The sequence below is a fragment of the Monodon monoceros genome, unplaced genomic scaffold (genome assembly GCF_005190385.1).
Source record: "Monodon monoceros isolate NGI ecotype Baffin Bay Population unplaced genomic scaffold, NGI_Narwhal_1 Super_Scaffold_21, whole genome shotgun sequence".
In the NCBI taxonomy this organism is placed as follows: domain Eukaryota; kingdom Metazoa; phylum Chordata; class Mammalia; order Artiodactyla; family Monodontidae; genus Monodon; species Monodon monoceros.
This window is the reverse complement of record NW_021703778.1, coordinates 79761316-79774206: the sequence shown is the minus strand read 5'-3', so window position 1 is coordinate 79774206 and position 12891 is coordinate 79761316. Positions and strand designations below refer to the sequence as shown.

The 12891-nt window shown below is 51.9% G+C and overlaps 1 protein-coding gene across 1 annotated transcript; it reads left to right on the top strand.

Annotated features, from left to right (window-relative positions):
* Positions 1–3073: 3073 nt before the first annotated feature.
* SH2D7 (SH2 domain containing 7) lies at positions 3074–11759 on the top strand. The gene is made up of 6 exons (XM_029237113.1): positions 3074–3249; positions 4443–4532; positions 7549–7718; positions 8009–8217; positions 9587–10249; positions 11709–11759. Exons 1-6 carry the CDS (start codon positions 3074–3076, stop codon positions 11757–11759), a joined length of 1359 nt encoding a protein of 452 aa, XP_029092946.1.
* The last annotated feature ends 1132 nt before the right edge of the window (positions 11760–12891 follow it).

The window sequence follows — 12891 nt, the reverse complement described above, 5'->3', positions numbered from 1 at the left end:
ACCCAGCCCTTAGTAGGTGAGCACAGGTGATGAACTGAACAGTGGGATGTGGAACACTGTCAGAGAAAACCCATCCCCAGTCTTTCACAGAGTTCTCTTGATGCCTGCAAACCTGGCTTCAACCCCTCCTCACCCGCATTTCCTCTGAGTATAAATATAGACTCTCCTTTATTTGCCTGACCTTGGAATCTTCACATCTGTCCTGCAGCCATCCTGGGCTCCCCCTTCCAGTACACAAAGCCTTTGTCTTCTTATGCAAATGGCCAGGTTCCGCTCATAAAAGTGCCCCACCTAAAAGGGAGGTGGAGAGAGAACACCTCATGGAAAATTGTAGAAACACATTTCTTTGTATTTGAATACCTCCAAGGCCTCATGTTGGCAGCAAACCGACTCTGGGTCAGACCCCAGCTTCCTTGGCCTTGCTTGGGCCATGGACCTCTTTGGTATCTGGTAAAGCTCATGAACTTTTTCTCAGAATAATATTTTTAAATGCACGAAATAAAATACATAGAATTACTGTGGAAATCAATCATATTGAAATAAGGTTATCTAGATATCTGTGATGTAATAATACGATGTGCTTCTTTATTAGCATGTTAAATATCAAGATCCAGCTTTGGGTCTAATTATTATAATTTTGGGGTAATGAGCAAAATCAATATCTCAGGATGTCTGCAGCAGCTGTAATGTGATATGAAAATATCTGTGATTTCCTTTGGTGACAAAGTCACAGGTGTTACGAACACTAATAAGATTTGTTCTCTGCACTCGCCATGGAAGGAAATGCTGAATTTCAGTTAGAGATTGGGGAAGATAAAGATGTAATCCACTCCTACGTCTCCCCCACCCCATATTAGGAAATTCCAGTCCTTTCTAGTTTGGCCCTGGGATTTCCATTATGACCCCAGTATATCACTGGCTTACATCTGTGACAGGAAGACCATTTCGCAAGTATGTGAATCCCTCTCGGTGTCCCCTGGCTGGAGTTGATTCCTCTCTGTCAAGGCTGGAAATTTTTACAAAAGTGATGTTCCCGGTAGCTGACCCTCGGGAACACTTGCTGTGTGCCCGTGGGCCCGTCCTGTAGTATTTCACTCCATCGACAGGTGAGGCAAGTGGATGCCCTGCAACCCTTTTTACAGAGGTGGAAAATGAGTCTCAAAGACAGGGAATGAGCTGTCCAGGTTGAGGTTGCAGGTATGCCTCATGCCCTGACCTTTCCTCTAAATCATATGTATCACACACTTGCCATTGGTATTTTGATGTTGATTTGAGAATGACCATGATGAAATTATAATAATAATAGTAATAACAAAAACAGTTACCAATAGGGGAGGACCCACTGTATTTCAGAGTCATTGGATCATCAAGTAATAGCTAACGCTGATAGCTTCCGTTCCAAACTCTGTTCTGAAGACTTAACGCATTCTACCTTCCAAACAACAGGTCGTGTTCTTCCTCCCTGTTTCAAAGATGATGACACTGAAGACCAGAAAAATTAAGCCATTTGCTCAAGGTCCCATCGCTGGTGAGCTGGAACTGGAACCAGAGAAATATGTCTGTAGCGTCCTCATTTCTTACAAATGAGCAGTTTTGTTGAAGTAGAACATATACATAGAAAAATGCATAGATCATGAGCACAGAGCTCAGTGAATTCTCACAAAGTGAACACACTCATCTAACACACCACCCAGATCAGGAAATAGAACATGATCGGCACCTAGCAGCTCCTCACCCTTTCCTGGTCGTCATACACTCCCCAAGGTAAACACTGTCCTAACTGCTATTGGTATTGGTCAGTTCTGCCTGTTTTGGAATTTACATATATGTTCCCTCATTCTTAACCATTATGCTGTCTCGTTTACTTGTCATAATGACCCTAGAGTCTAGAAAGTAGCTTTTTAAAAATTATTCCCATTCTACAGATGGAGAAATTGAGCTATCTGCAACCACTTAGAAACTGCCTTGAGGCCTGTGTCAGTGTGATGGAAGCGGAATTCTAACCCAGATCCTCGGCGTTGACTGTTTGCAACATCCCCTGCCTCACTGTCAACCGAGCCTGGATTTCTGCTGTGAAACTCGGGAACACATTAGAGATTCAGGGATGTTTGCGTGAACAAATATCCTGGGCCCTCACTGGTGCAGTGCTTCCTCTCAAAAGCCTTATGGCAGCCCTTCTAGGGGACCCATCTACTCCAGAGGGCTCTTCCTCCAGCCACATGAGCTTCTGGGTTGCTCTTCAGGATCTCCAGCAGAGTCCCACCTCATAGTCTTTGTACGTGCTCTTCCCTCTGCTGGGAGCAGCATCTCTTCCCCCAGGTACCTGCCTGGCATTCTCTTTCACTGTTCCAGTGGCACCTCCTGAGCAAGGCTTCCCCCAACCCTGACTCCCTACCTGCACCCCTATCTAAATAACACAATCCGTGCTCTCTTCTTCCACTCCCTTTTTCTTGGAGTGCTTATTACACTTGACCCCATATTCTATACATGTATTTGTTTATTATCTGTCTCCTTCCACTAGAACATATGTACCATGAGGCAAAATGCCGTTTTGGTTGCTGCTTTTTTCCCAGGGCCCAGATGTACGTGGCACACAGTAGACAATAAATCTTGAGTGGAAAGAGGAATTAATCAGCACGGAACTTCACCAAGATACAAGTGGCCTCCATGAAGGAAGGATAAGTAGAATTTAAATTCACCACTTTGCTAACAGTGGCAGTGCCTGGACTTTAGCCAGAGTCTGGTCTTTAGCTGAGACAAAGACCGGAGGTTGGGCGGAGGGGCCAAACCCAGTGGGGCAGCTCATCTGTTAGCCAGGAAGTCAGGGATCCCTCTCCTGCCCCTCTCTGACTGCTAATGTGACCCTCCCCCAATGTCCCCAGACAGCCAAGGTGCCCCGCCTTAGAGCATCAGAGAGGAGAACCAGCCGCATATTGTCAGAGGTGACAATAGGGCTCCTGTGTGCCTTGGGTGGTTGGAGAGGGCATGGACTCAGGCAAATGAGCTGGGGTGCCCACAGATATAGAGGCGTACGGGTGGTCGGGGCTCTGCTTCCACATCAGTGCTCGCTAGAATGGAGGGCCACCTGAGGCAGTTCAGCCTGGTCAGGGGGCCCGAGGGGGCCGGGGACAGCCAGGCCCCGGCTAAGCTGCAGGGGCTGGCCCTGATGTGGTTCACGGAGACGCAGGCCCCCCTCATTTTGCAAAATGGAGCCCTGCCCCCCTGGTTTCACGGATTCATCACCCGCAAGTAAGGCTGCCCCTGTCCATGTGCCCAGCGTGGCCCCTAGCCCCCCAGGGCCGAGGGGCTAGCCCCTTTCCTTGGCCTAGGCGGGGACCCCAGGAAGCAGTGGGTGGGGGAACAGACTGAGGAATGCCGAGTTCTCTGACAGCCGCTTCTGTGGGCAAGGTGGGCAAAGGCACTGGCCCCGGCTCTGAGTGTAGGGCTGGGATGGCTGGGGCTGTCAGGCGGCCAGAGAAACAGAGAGGGGCAGGCTGGAGAAGGATGCATTCAGAACAGCTCCGGATAACCTGATGAATTACTAGGGGGACTGTTTCATTCATCATCCAAACCAGAGCACTGTCAGTAAGAGGACTTAACTAGGAGAACTGTTCTAAGTGGGGACCCTCCCAGGCGAACCTGGACATACAGTTACTCTAGGAATACGGGCCAAGATGTGGAGGCTGGCTTTCTGATTGGGCTGGATCTCCAAGCTGCCAAAGCACTAGCTAAAGGAATGACAAATGCAGCCACTCATTAGGTCCTCCTGGCCCAGCACCTGGCATTGAAGCAGGCACAGCTTCACGGGCATTGACATGTACTGTAACACAGGGCCCTCTGCTCTGTTGAAATTCTTACTTTTTGAGTAAGGGGCTCCAGGTTTTCATGTAGTACTGACCCCTGCAAAATTTGTAGCTGGTCCCGCATAGAGCAGGCACTCAGCAAGTATTTGGTGAATAAGTGGGTGAGGAAATATCTGGTCTAGGTACTGCCAAACCAGAAGAAAGCTGGAATTTCCACCATGCCTCCAAAATCCTTGGCATCATTTAGAACTATCCGTAGCTGCCTGAGGCTGAAGGGGACAGGCAAGGGAAGGGGATGAGAACCTATGAGTTGCCATTGTGGTCAGGCTCCAGCGCTCTATGGATTCCTTCTTGCTGCAGGGACATTCAGGTGGGGAGGGTCAGTGGCTACTGTGCCTGATGGTGAGGCAGTAGTGGGCGGGGTGGTGTGTATGTGACCTCAGGCTTCCAACCCAGCCAGCCCCAGACTGAGTCTTCCACAGAACCAGACGAAAGTCTGAGGGAGTTCTCTATAAAGGGTTGGAGATCTGTGCACTGGGTCTGGGGCATGGCTGGCAGGGACTCTGAGGCTGGTCTAAGTCAGGCTGCTCCTGCTGTTGTGGGGACCCAGCCCCAGCTAATGGCATGTCCTCTGCCCAGGCAGACAGAGCAGCTGCTCAGGGACAAAGCTCTTGGCTCCTTCCTCATCTGCCTCAGAGACTGGGCCACCGGCTACATCTTGTCCTACAGGTAAGAAAGGAAGCCCTCTGCAAAGGGCAGGCGGGCTCTGGCTCCACAAGCCAGACTTGCAGATAAGCTTGGAATCTCCACCAGCCCACACTGCTGGGCTTTCCCTGGGCCCTGACTCCCTCACTCCCTCAGTCATCCGTCCACGTCCATCAGACATTTTCTAAACAGCAGCAGCCGTATACTAGGATGAAGCACCCACCTTCAAGGGGGTGAGTTGGTGGGGGGCAGGGGAGAACCTCCTCCTGATGGGAGGCTGGGGAAGGCTTCACAGAGGTGGATTTTGAGCACAGGATAGAAGGAAGAACAGCAACTTGCTGGGCAGAGAAGGAGGTGTGATTGGGGTTTAGGAAGGCCTTTCCAATAGATTGAACTGCATATGCAAAAGAACAGAGACAGGGCAGACTAAGGTGTTGGGAGCCACAAGTTGCCAGGTGCAGAAGGACACATGGTTCCAGTGGAACAATGCCTGGAGAGGAAGGTCGGGGGCAGCTCAGGACGGCCTTGGATGTCTGGCTATGTCTGTAGACAATGAAGGGTCATCTGGTCAGACTTAGGTTTTGCAAGGATACTTCAGGCAGCCTATGGAAGGAGGACTCAAGACAGGTGCTGGAGGTGTGGGGGCAGTGGGGACTACAGAGGGGTGAGGTCTGGGCTACATGAGGAAGCTTGGGCTAGGGTAAGGCAGTGGGCATGGAGAAGAGGAGACAAGATGGCCAGGATGAAGTCAGAGGTGGCGACGTCAGAGCCTGTAGGTTGGGTGGGGGTAGGCAGAAAAAGGAAGAAGTTCCCTCCCCCACCCCTAGTTAGGGAGGGAGGGAGGCTGGGGCTCCAGGGCAAATCTCAAGGGCCTCAGATTCAGATTCAAAATTATCATCTGTTCAGATTGCCCCAGTTCTAATTCTGATCTTGAGCATGTCACTTTGCCTCTCCGCACCTACCTTTCCTCATCTGTAAAATGGGTGTATTGCATAGGATTGTTGAATGGGTTTGATGAGTTTATACCTTTAAAAGTGCTTGGTACAGTGTCCGGAACATAGTAAATAAATAAATGTTAGTCATTATTAAAATAGTTATTGTTATTCTATGTGCCAGGTATGGTCCTCAGCACTTTGAAATATACAAACTCAGCAATTTTCAAATGTCTTTTCAGCATCAGGGCTTTTTTTTTTCAAACATGATCTTAGGTGGAGTGCCAGCTTATTAAAGAGATCAAAGTGGGGCTGCACAAAGATATACAAATAGCCCAGTGGAATCCAGAAACAGTCCCCCACATTTGGTTACCTGATTTGCCACAGAGGCGCCATTGCAATTCAGCTGGGGGGAGGGCGGGGGGAGGAGTATGGGGAGGCTGGTTTTTTCAATAAGTGGTACAGGAGCAGTTGGATATCCAAATGGAAAAAAATGACCCCCACCTCACACCATACATAAAAATTAATTCTAGATGGTTCACAGACCCAAGTGAGAAAAGCAAAAGAAAACATAGGAAATATTCTTCATGACTTTGAGACAGGCAAAGATTTCTTAAACGAGACACAAGAGTACTGACCATAAAAGAGAAGGTTAACAAATTGGATTTCTTTAAAATTAAGAACTTTTGTGAATCAGAAGATACCATTCAGTGAATAAAAGGACAAGCCGCAGTGCTGGAGAGGTTTTGTATTGTAATACATACACCTAATAAAAGACTCATATCCAGACTATATGAAGAACTCCTGCAAATCAGTAAGACAAAGATGACACAGGCAAAATAAAGGCACTTCCTAAAAGAGGGTCCAAAAGGACAGTGAGCTGGTGTCCAGCAGCTTTAGCAATCCGGGAAGTAGAAACTAAAACCACAATGAATGGCTACAGTGGAAAGACAGAGGCTACCTAATAGTCGGTGAAGATGCAGAGAAGCTGTAACTCTCATACTTGGCAATGATTTTAGAAAACAATTCGGCATAATCTACTAAAGCTAAACATACATGTATCCCTCACCCAATCCTCCTTCCTGGGATATTCTCAATAGCAATGAATACATATATTCAGCAAAAGCCATGTACAAGAATGTTCAGAGCAGCTTTATTTATAATTGCCCAGATGTGGCAATAATCTAAATGCCCATCAGCAGAATGGATAAACTGTGGATTTAATTAAATGGAATACTACCTATCAATGGGGGGGGGAAAGGAAGCTAATCCTACATGGACATGAATCAATCTCAAAGATATAATGTTGCGTGAAAGAAGCCAGACACAAAGAAGAAATACTGTATGATTCCATTTAGGTGAAATTCCATAACAAGCAAAACTGATCTACGGTGATGGGGGTCAGAGTGGTGGCTACGTTTGACTGGAAGCGGCCACGAGGGAGGCTTCTAGGGAGCCGGAAAAGGTTTTGTTCTGCTCTAAGCGGTGGTTACCTGGGAATGTTCATATGTGGAAGTTCATCGAGCTGCACACTTAGGAAGTGTGCACACACACTTCACTGTGTTTACGTTACTCTTCCATAAAAAAGGAAAATGAAGAGGGTGGGACTTTACAGGCTGGAGTGGAGATGGGAGCTGGAACTCCATCTTTTCGGCCTGGGTGGGATTTGGGTGAGATGAGTAAGGCTGAGTTGTGCAAGTGGGGGCTCGGACCTCATCTTTTAAGCCTTAGATATTTTGCTCATCATGGATATTTTGGTATTAATTTTGATTTTCTAAAATATTGCATTATTAGTTATCTTGATTACTGAGTTTTGTGGCATCCCTTTAAATTTGCGTCCATGCTCCAAGCTGAGTGCCTCACTCCCCCTTAACCCCGGCCCTGGCCCTTTCCTCCCTGACTGACATGCGGGGGTGGGGGTGGGGTGTGGGTTGAAAAACCGCTCCCTATCACCTGCAAGGCTGTGTTCGCTGGATGTCAACTTCCACTTTATAGAGGAGCACGTCAAGGCCCAAGTGGGCAGCACGGCCCCGGGTCAGCTCCAGCCCTGGGCCAAGGCAGGGCTGCCAGTTGTCAGCAGCCCCAGGCCACAAGTGTTTGTGTTGCAGGGGCAGTGACTGCTGCCGGCATTTTGTCATCAACCAGCTCCAAAACCGGCGCTACCTCATCTCAGGGGACACCCAGAGCCACGGCACCCTGGCTGAGCTCGTGCGCCATTACCAGGAGGTGCAGTTTGAGCCCTTCGGGGACACCCTGGCTGCTGCCTGCCCCCGGGTAGGTACCTCTCTTCCCCGGGGGTCGTGGGGTGGGGCAGGGTGCCCGGGCCAGGGGCGTCCACCACTCGACCACATGTCTTTCCTTGCCTTCCCTATTTCCTGCCACCCAGGGGCACTCAGTGCAGGGTCATGGTCCCTATTTGAGAAGGGGAGATGGAGGAAGCATTCTATCTGAGGTCAGGGACCTGGTGGGAATGTTTCAATCTCTGGCCAGCAGTCTCTGGCAGGAGGCTAGAGGCTGGCCAGGGGTGTATGACCACACACCTGCTGTGTCCCCACCGCCTCCAGCTAGAGAACAGTAATCTATATGACGCCATCACCCTGGGCCTCCATCAGACCAATCTGGGCCTGGAAAACCCGCCTGCTGCAGTGTCCCCCACGGTGGTCCCAGACAAGGCTGCCAGCTCCTGTCCCTCTCCAAAGCCCCAGGTCTCCTTCCTCTACAAAAAGAAGAGCCTGGATGCAAGTCCCTGGAACCTCCCCAAGGAAGAAAGCATGGAGGTGAGGAGGATTCTGGGCTACCCAGAGTCAGGGTTGCTAGACCAGGAATGTGGGTGCCACATCCACCATCAGGCCCAGAGAGGCCACACTGGCCATCCCCTCAGGCTGCAGAGGGTGAGTGACAGGCCCAGAGAGGAGTGGCCCAGCTTGGAATTACCCAGTGGTTCACCCATGCTGCGGCCTGCCTCTGGCCGGTGGATTTGGTTCAAACCTTGGCTTGGCCTTTCTAGCTGAGTGACTTTGGACAAGTCACATAACCTCTCTGAGCCTCAGTTTACCAATCTTGAGGTTCCTGTGAGGCTTGAATGAGGGAATGGATATGAAATGTCAGAAAAATCCCTTTGTAAACTGTAGAGTGGGATGCCTGTAAATCAATACTTTATTTTCCTCCACAGCAACTCACAGGAGGGACTCACGGAGATTTTTCTTAATATATATCAGATCACAGCGAGGGCTTCTCCTCATGTTTAAAATAAAATCTGAAATCTTCACCAGGGTCCACAAGAGCCTCACCAGGTGCCCTGCTACCTGTCCCCCTTCTTCACTTTTCTCTAACCTCATTGGCCTTTGGATCTCCCTTGAACACATCAACCTCGTTCCCACCTCAGGGCCCTTGCTCTTGCTGTACCCACTGCCTGGAATGCTTTTCCCACCAGACATCTGCATGGCTTCTACTCTCACTGCATTCCATTCTCTGCTTAAATGTCATTTCCTCAGAGAGGACCACCTAAACTATAGAAAATATCCCCTCTCCTACCAGCCTTTCTCCCTATCCCATTACTCTGCTTTGTTCTTCTTCATAGTACTGATCGTGAGCTGACAGTATATTATCTTGTGATATATTATTGTATCATATATTACATCAACCACATTAAACTATACAACAGAGCAGTATGTTGCCCATCTCCAGGTTAGAATGTAAACTCCCAAGAGGTGGTCTTGCTCATCACTGGGCCCTTGGCACCTAGGACGGTGTCTACACAGTGCTTACTAAATATTTGTTGAATAAATACACAATTGATGGACTTGGGGGTGGACCATTCTGAAGGGGAAGGGAGCAGTGAGTGGGTGGGCTCAGGGGGCTCTGAGGGACCACCACTCTTGGGGGGAGAGGAGCAGGGAAGGATGATCTTGGGTGGGAGGTAGATTTCGTGACCCCTGGCCTTGAATGCCAACATAAGGACCATACTCAGAGTCCTAGAGCATGAAGCTGGCAGGGACCCCGAATGTCAACCAAACCCTGCACGTAACCGTCAGGTAAACTGAGCCCAAGACAAGGGGCCTCAGCTTCTCTGAGAGACCTGCAGTTTACCAGAAGGCAACTTAGTGACAGGCTAACCTCTAAGAGGTTCTGTCGTTCTCTCCCCAGGCCCCCGTCAAGGTGCCTCCCCTCCCGGAGAGGAGTGCTTCCCTTCTGGACGAGTCTTTTGGAGGCCCCCACAACATCATCTGTGCAGATCTGAGAAGGATGAACCAGGCACAGCTAGGCCGGGGCACAGATGTGTCTGGCAGGCAGGGGCCAGTCCCAGCCAGCAGCCAGGCCTTCTCCCCAGGCAAGGAGGCCCTGAGGAGACTCTCAGATGGAAGCCGGAACAAGCCTGATGGCCCGGGACCTGCCCTCTCTGGGGTGAGCCCAGACCAGGGCCCTAGAGTGTCTCCCACTTCTTGGGGCCTTTTCCTGCCCCCCGGCTCTGAGGCTCTAGGATCCTCAGCTGCTACCTGGAGTCAGGGGTCTCCAAAACGGAGCCGTTCTGCAGACATCCATGAGCTCATCCGGGCAGAAGGCCTCCTAGAGGAGGCCAGGGACGTGCCAGACCAAGGAGGCAGCAGTACCTACGAGCAGATCACAGTCTGCTGGGGTGGCCCAGCCAGGCCCCCCTATGCTGGAGCAAGTCCCCCATATAGCAAGCTTTCAGGGTCCACAGACTGTGGCTATGAGAGGATATTGGGGGCCCCAGAGCTCCCAGAGCCCAGGAACGCCTATGAACAAATCCCGGCAGCCAGGAGCAAGGAGACTGGACGGACACATAAGGTGGGCTCCATGGGTGGGGTGATAGGAGGGACCTGTGGCCCTCAGGCATGGGCAGGTCAGGTCACTGCCACTGCCCAGAACTTTCCAGCCCTAACTTCTGCTTAGAGATGGTGGGAGAGGCAGATGTTAGGTTTGGATGTAAGATGGAGGCTTCCAGGCCCTTCTGATGTCTTTCTCTGTGGCAGACTAGGACTCCTGTCCCTCCCTCTTGGCCACTGCAAGCGTCTCAGAGCCTCAGAGAGATGGACAAGGGCCCTGGCTCCAGGTCTGACTTGCCTTGGCCCTTTTCATGGCTCAGCCACTCCCTAGCCATGTGGCTTTGGGCAAGATAGTTTCCCCCACAACTAAGACTGCCAGATTTAGCAAGATAAAATACAAGACGCCCAGTTAATTTGAATTTCAGATAAACAATGAGTAACTTTTTAAAGCATAACTATGTCCCCAATAGTGCAATTATTCCTCATTTATCTGAAGTTCAAATTTAAGCGGGCATCCTGTATTCTCATTTAGCATCTACCCAGGATCTCCATTTCCTCATCTGTAAAATGGGCTGGTCCTATGGATGTGTCCAGGGGCGGCTGCCCAGGAGGTGAAGCTAGACATCCTTATGTGCTCAGGACACAGCCCAGAGATGGCTGTCAGTGAGCAGCTGTTATTCCTGGGGATTTGTGATAAGAAAGGAGAAAAGGGGAAGCAGGGATCAGGAGGGCAGAGGGAGGTGGTCAGGATTCCCAGGGATGCAGAGGAACCCTCCTGGACCCTCAGCCCCAGCGTATTTGCCTACGCCTGGAGGCGATGAGCTGGGAGAGCCCACTCCCCGAGGGCACAGCCTCAGGCCTCGGGCATGTGCAGACGTCCTCTTCTGCTTGAACAGCAAAACCCCGAGCTCCCAGCTGAAAGGCCTTCACCAGAAGGCCTCCCGCAGCTCCTCCCGCAGGGAAGGGCTGTGCCCACGCACCCCAGGACAGGGAGCTCGCCTGGTGCAAGGCTGCCTCTGAGGTCCTGATGCCCGGGACCACAGATCCTGCCTGCAGACAGCCCTTCTAAGAACCACAGAAGCCACAACCCATGTCTGCTCTTCCTCTAGCTGCAAAGTCCTTCCGGTCCCTGGTGGCGCCACGTACATCCCCACCCCCATTCTACCTAGGGCATGGCTGGGGCAGACAGCACTGGGGTTGGGGACCCCAGGGGACCCAGTGAGGGAAGGGGGGACTTGGCCTTTCTTCTCCACTTTCCCCTAGCCTCCTTAGCCAGAGAGGGCGAATCCTTCATCCAAACCAGAGGACTGGAGTGGAATTTCTGGCACTGAGAGGGGTGGTGGAACAACTATCAATATTCCAACCTGGCCTTTCTCCAGCATTGAGCCCCAGCCCCCAGTTGCTGCCAAGGGATGCTCTGAGCCTGGCTCTCCCCTCCCTGTCCAGGGACCCAGGCTCTAGCATCTTCTCCCTCCTTGCAGCCTGACAAGCTCCAGAGGCTCTTCTTCACAGACAAGAAGCACAAATCCTGAGGAGGCCTGGCTTTCTGAAGCTCACCAGCGGGTTTCCCGGTATCTGGGCTATGCCAGGGCTTACTGGGAAGCTCTCAGCTTGCTTGAAGGCACCCCTTGCACCCTCAGATCGAACCAGCCTGCTCTGGAACAAGGCTCCGAGACAGCCTAGGGGACAGGATGGGAGGGGACCTTCCAGCTGCCTGCAGCTCAGGGCTGTGCCCTGCTTCCCCAGTGCCTCCCACCCATCCAGAGGAAATCAAGGCCCGAGAAGAGTGGGGACTGGCCAAAGGCCACCCGCATTTCCAAGGTGAGCAGGCTGGGCCTGGACGGATTGGCGGTGCTGACCTCCCACCACTGAACACTTACTGAGCATGGGGCAGGCCCTGTGGCAGCGCTGGCATTTTCCTGACTGACCGAGTGATGTCATTCAGTTGCTCTTGAGACCAACCAGTGCCCCTCCTCGTGGCCCCATCAGCAGAAAGGAGGGAGGGCCCAGGGCCACATCCCTGCTCCTGCCCCAGGGGTGTTGGGGCAAGAAACCAGGGAAGTAGCAGCAAAGCCCCGTCCTCGGAGGTGATGGTTCTGACCCTGGGGCACCTGGGCTCCCAGGGACCATCCCCTCAGCCCCTCTCTGCCCCCACCTTCATCCCAGCCTCATAATGCAAGCTGGGCAGACCCGGTCTGACCCTTTTTGCTGCAGATCGGGGAGACGGAGACCCGGAGAGGAGCAGCCACCTGCCAGTCGGTCAGCCTGGGCATTGCTGGTCGGTTTCTGGAGCCAGCCAGTGGGTACTTGCTGGCGTCCCTATCTGACCAGGTCACCCTCATCTGCCCTCTGCCTCCAGCCAGCCTTGGCCTTTAGGGGTGGCTCTCAGACCCCTCCCATGAGACCCAGACCCCACCTGGTGGCCCTTAGGCCTTGCCCAGGCATCAGCTCTACACATGGGGCCCTCAGGCCTCTCACTACAGCCATTCCCTCAGGTCAGCCTGGCTCCTCTGTCCCCTTCCCTTGGGATCCCACTCCCCCTCATACCCATGTGTCCCCACCTCCATAAGGGTGAGTAATTGGGCTGCTGCCCCCTGCCCACTGCCCCCAGGCAACTAACCCTCCCCAGAGAGAACACCGCAGCCCACCTCGGGCCCCCTCCCT